At 37.6% G+C, this 5712-nt stretch overlaps 1 protein-coding gene and 1 pseudogene across 1 annotated transcript; both read right to left on the bottom strand.

Moving 5' to 3' along the window:
• Positions 1 to 1495, bottom strand: LOC113278970 (annotated as a pseudogene).
• Positions 1496 to 2855: 1360 nt separating this feature from the next.
• LOC113346321 lies at positions 2856 to 5301 on the bottom strand. The gene is made up of 6 exons (XM_026590078.1): positions 5150 to 5301; positions 4753 to 4927; positions 4463 to 4653; positions 4260 to 4378; positions 3385 to 4183; positions 2856 to 3210 (listed from the first exon to the last, which is right to left on the bottom strand). The coding sequence occupies exons 1-6, from the start codon at positions 5299 to 5301 to the stop codon at positions 2856 to 2858; spliced, it is 1791 nt and encodes a 596-aa protein (XP_026445863.1).
• Positions 5302 to 5712: the final 411 nt, after the last annotated feature.

The raw sequence follows: 5712 nt of genomic DNA, 5'->3' as shown, positions 1-5712 counted from the left end.
AACTTGAGTTTTTCACAGATAGAAGGAAAAAAAAGAAGATTAACTCAGCAATCATGAGCATAAGTTTTTCACAGATAGCAACACAAACCAACTGACGCCGAACAGTCTTCTTTGAAACCAATGCCATCAACAGAAACCACCACGGAGACGAAGGACAAGGTGAATGGTGGACTCCTTCTGAATGTTGTAATCAGCAAGAGTGCGACCATCCTCGAGCTGCTTGCCCGCGAAAATCAACCTTTGCTGATCTGGAGGAATTCCCTCCTTGTCCTGGATTTTTGCCTTCACATTATCAATGGTGTCGGAGCTCTCCACCTCCAAGGTGATGGTTTTTCCAGTCAAGGTCTTCACAAATATCTGCATACCACCACGAATACGTAAGACAAGGTGACGGGTGGATTCCTTCTGGATGTTGTAGTTGGCAAGCGTACGCCCATCTTCCAATTGTTTCCCAGCAAAAATCAACCTCTTCTTTGTCTTGTATCTTCGCCTTCACATTGTCAATAGTATCTGAAATCTCAACCTCTAAAATGATTATTTTTCCAGTGAGGGTTTTCACAAAAATCTGCATACCACCTCTCAGACGAAGCACCAAATGGAGAGTAGACTCCTTCTGGATGTTGTAGTCAGCAAGGGTAAGCTCATCTTCCAATTGCTTTCCAGCAAAGATCAAAAGTTGCTAGTCTGGAGGAATACCTTCCTTTTCCCGAATTTTTGCATTTACATTGTCAATGGTATCTGAATTCTCAACTTCTAAGGTGATGGTCTTTCCAGTAAGGGTTTTCACAAAGATCTGCATACCACCTCTAAGTCGTAGAACCAAGTGAAGGGTGGATTCCTTCTGGATGTTGTAGTCGGCAAGGGTACGCCCATCTTCCAATTGCTTTCCAGCAAAAATTAATCTCTGCTAGTCTGGAGGAACACCTTCCTTGTCTTGGATCTTGGCCTTGACATTGTCGATAGTATCAGAACTCTCGACCTCCAAAGTAATGGTCTTTCCAGTCAGGGTTTTCACAAAGATATGCATACCACCTCGAAGTCGTAGAACCAAATGAAGGGACGATTCCTTCTGGATGTTGTAGTCGGCAAGGGTACCCCCATCTTCCAATTGCTTTCCAACAAAGATCAAACGTTGCTGATCTGGAGGAATACCTTCCTTGTCTTGGATCTTGGCCTTGACATTATCGATGGTATCAGAACTCTCGACCTCCAAAGTAATGGTCTTTCCAGTCAGGGCTTTCACAAAGATTTTCATACCACCTCTGAGACGGAGGACAAGATGGAGAGTGGATTCTTTCTGGATGTTGTAGTCAGCTAGAGTTCTTCCATCTTCCAACTGTTTACCGGCGAAGATCAACCTCTGCTGGTCTGGGGGAATTCCTTCCTTATCTTAAATCTTGGCCTTAACATTGTCAATGGTGTCTGAGCTCTCAACGTCAAGTGTGATGGTCTTGCCAGTGAGAGTTTTCACAAAAATCTGCATCCGTAGATCCATAACAACAAAATTATTAGATACCTATGACCAGAAACTATAACGCCAAAACATACTACAATTCCAAAACAGGAAATTATACTGAATCAGTCAAACACAAACAAGTAAGTTCTTGAACATTCTATTACTCCTAGAAGCCACTTGTATTTCAAGCTCAAAATAGTTGAGCGTCGTCAGTACTATTAGACTTACCAAACAAAAAAACACAACCAATAATTCCAGATTCCAAGAAAAAAAATGACCAGAAGATCAAAGATGATATAAAACTAATGACCACAAAATCAAATCTGTGTACCGTGAAACACAATTGAAAAAAAAACAAATGTTGAGCAAAATCAAGTAGAATCATAACCGATTAGGACCTTCTACCAAATTCCAAACCTAACTTAGCTCGAAAAGATCAACATATGATCAAATACAAATCCTAGCCCTAACAGTCCAAGATGAAAATAAACAAAATAATTCCGAGTAGAATCAGGTGCAAAATAATCAACAATTGCTATCAAATACACCTCAAAAAAACACAATTACTTTTATCCGTATGAAATCCCTATGAAATCAGGGGTGCAAGACTATTAACCACATAATCAAATCTGTGCAGCGTGAAGAAACATGATTTCTAACTATATAAACAAGATCAAATCAATCTACAGTAACAAAATCAAAGTTCTTCGATTAGATTATTACCTTGACAGAGGAGGGTGTTGAAGAATACTTCTTGAAGAAACCTAGTTTAGATCGCTGAATAGAGAGCGTTGATTGATTTTTCCGAAGAGAGATAGAAAATAATTGTGGATTGTGAAAAGGGAAGGCATCTATTTATAGTCTAACGGATATATTATCGCGAACCGTCTAAAGATATTATGCTGAATTGTAGAGTTCTTTTTTTTTTCTCGGCCACAAAACTAACTGACAACTCTCACTTCTCTCAATAAGGTTCTTCTAGCAAGGTCATCATGAATCAACGGCTGAATATCATGTGTAAGGATGATTAATCCAAACTCCCTCCAACACCTTTGTTGCTCCGCCTTTAGCTAACTGATCGTCCACCGAATTCGCCTCTCTATATCTTTGATGAAAGGTGATCGCTTTAAAATTCTCTTGTTACTTCAACAAGAGCATATAAAACCCATGGAGCTTGAACTTCCTTCTTACATAGTTGTATAGCATAAGTCGAATCACTTTCGACTTCCAACTTCTCAATTCCAATTTTTTTAGCGAGGAGCAAACCATTCCTTATAACTCATACCTCTGCCACATTGTTATCATTCTTGAAGATATGCTTAGCATAACAAGCGAAGAAGCCACCTTGATCACTGCGCAGAATCCCTCATATGCCTGCAAGACCTTGATGATTTGAAGCTCAATCACAATTCATTTTAGCATAATCTTGTTTAGGATAGATCCAAAGGACGGGTACTTCAATAGTTCTTTGTTGATCCTTTGTCATCCGTTGAGTAAACCCAATGAACTCTCTAGCCTCCTTCAGAGCTTTGGCAAGCACCCTATTTGGTTGGAAAGCAATCCTTCTAAAAATACAATCATTTCTTCCTCTCCCGATCGACCATAACACAAAAGGCATTAAATGTTTCCATTCAATGCCTGCTATCTTGCCTTCAAAGTTACACCAGTTCTTCAAAGTTGTGGGTGAGATGTGATCAACAACAGGTTGAAACCCAATCCAACTCTGCACCTTTCTCCATAAGGGACCTACCACCCTGTAACAAAAGAATAAACGATGAGGTGTTTCAAAATCTTGGTCACACAGACTACATCTCGGATACCGCCCAATGTGTTTCATGTACAAATATTCATTCAGGCTAAGTATGTTATGACAGAATAGCCACAAGAAATATTTAATTTTGTGTGTACATTTTAACTTCCACAAAAACCTCCAATCCGCATTGGGTTCAGAAACTCCCAATTCTCCTTTGGAGATAAGATAATTATAAGCCTCCTTAACCGTGGCAATACCACTTTTATTTTCAGACCACAAAAGTTTGTCTACCAAATCCTCGCCACCTGCAATAGGCCTAGCCTTAATATCCCCAGCCACCTGTTCAGAGATAAAAGCATCAATTTCCTCTAAATTCCAACATCTTTCTTGCATGTTCATAATACCTCTAACCTTAATATTAGGAAGATGCATATTATTATCGATTGCAATGGAAGAAATAGGTAAATTATACAAACAAGATTCATTACACAAGTCCACAGAATTGCCATTTCCTATATTCCACCTAAGACAGTCTCTAACCGCATCTCGTCCACTAAGGATACTTCTCCAACTGGTAGAACATTTACTCTTAGTACCAAAACACCAAAAGTCCGTTTCCGGGTAATACTTAACCTTTAGAAGAGAGGAAACATCTGACTCAGGATTATTGGAGACTCTCCAAGCCATTTTCGCCAACAAAGCCAGGTTATTAAGCTCAAGGTCTCTAATACCAATCTCACCATACTCAATAGGGAAGCAAACTTTTATCCATCTCAATTTATGCAATGTTCTCTTGTCCTTGTCACCTCCACAAAGAAAATTCTTTTTATATTTGTTTAATCTATTTAAAAGGCCTTTGGGGATTTTAAGCATTGACATCACATGATTTGAAACAGGGTCAAGAACGGATCTAATTAAAGTTGATATACCTGCCATGTTCAAAGTCTTGCTTTTCCATCCTTGCATTCTATTCGCTATTTTTTCCAACCATATCATTAAAAGTATTAAGATTTATTCTACCCCATTGGAGGGGAATACCAAGGTACTTACCTGGATCTTGTGTGACCTGAACCTTAAGGGAAGCTGCCATACCTCTTGAGAAAATTCTCCCCAAATTTGCATAAGTAAGCAAAGTAGATTTCGTATCACTTATTCTCTGACCCGACCACCTGCAAAACTTGTTCAACATCGATCTAAGATTACAAGCATTCTTATAATTAGGTTTGATAAAAATAATACAATCATCCGCATACAACGAACGAGATATAACATGAGCACCCGTGGCCATAGAAATACCAATAATTTCTCTATTTCTCATTCTCTCATTTATGAGTCTAGATAGAGCTTCCAGGAAAATGATAAACATGAATGGAGACAAAGGATCCCTGTGTATTAAACCATTATAAGGATTGAAACTCTTACTAGGAGAACCATTGGTTAGAACCTGAAAAGAGACGACATTAATACAGCTCCATGTCCATTTAACAAAAGTATTAGAAAAACCAAGACTTTGCAAAATCATAATCAGAAACTGCAAATTGACCCTATCATAAGCTTTGTCAAAATCTAATTTCAAGGCCATCCAACCCTTTTTCCCTTTCTTTTTCTTAAAAGAATGCACAATTTCATTACATATCACAGTAGAATCGAAAATAGATCTCCCAGAGACAAACGCATGCTGATTAGACGAGATGATCTTATCCAACAAAGGCCTTAATCTGTTAGCAATTATTTTAATTATGATTTTCATAGAAAAATTACATAAACTGATTGGCCTGTAATCCTTAATGGAGTTGGGACAAGACTTTTTCGAAATCAGGGCATTGAATGTCTTGTTTAATCTATAATCAAGATGTCCATTATGAAAAAAATCCTAAACTAGCTGAACCACACTGGCACCAACATGTTCACAATATTTAGAGAAAAAGAAACCTTATAACCCATCTGGTCCCGGGGCTTTATGGGAACCTAATTGTTTCACAGCAGTTCTAATCTCTTTAATGGAAACTTGACAAATAACTTTGGAATTATCATTATCATAAACAACAGTAGGGAACAATCTTTGAACATCAGAACTATCACAATCATTCATAGAGGAAGAAAATATATTTAAAAAATGATCAATAACATGGTTTTCAATTTCATTGATATTCTCTAGCCATCTACCATTATTATCCAACAATCTAACAAGCTATTTCTACTTTTCCTAACCAGAGTAGAAGAATGAAAAAACTTTGTGTTCAGGTCTCCTTCAACTAACCAACTAATTCTTAATTTATTCTTCAAGAATATTTCTTCCATCCTGAGATAATTTAAATATTCACACAAACAATTAGTCATATAAATTTTATTATCACCAATCGGGCTATTATCGAAGTTATTCTGAGCCTGGCTCAAATCTTGCAAAGCCTTTTCAATGTTACCATTCAAATTCCCAAACACATTTTTATTCCAAGTTTTTGACTCCCTTTGAAATTTATCAACAGAGTGGAATTAATGTTGT

Source organism: Papaver somniferum, chromosome 1 (genome assembly GCF_003573695.1).
Source record: "Papaver somniferum cultivar HN1 chromosome 1, ASM357369v1, whole genome shotgun sequence".
Taxonomy (NCBI): domain Eukaryota; kingdom Viridiplantae; phylum Streptophyta; class Magnoliopsida; order Ranunculales; family Papaveraceae; genus Papaver; species Papaver somniferum.
The sequence above is the reverse complement of the archived record's forward strand: the minus strand, read 5'-3'. Positions and strand labels throughout refer to the sequence as shown.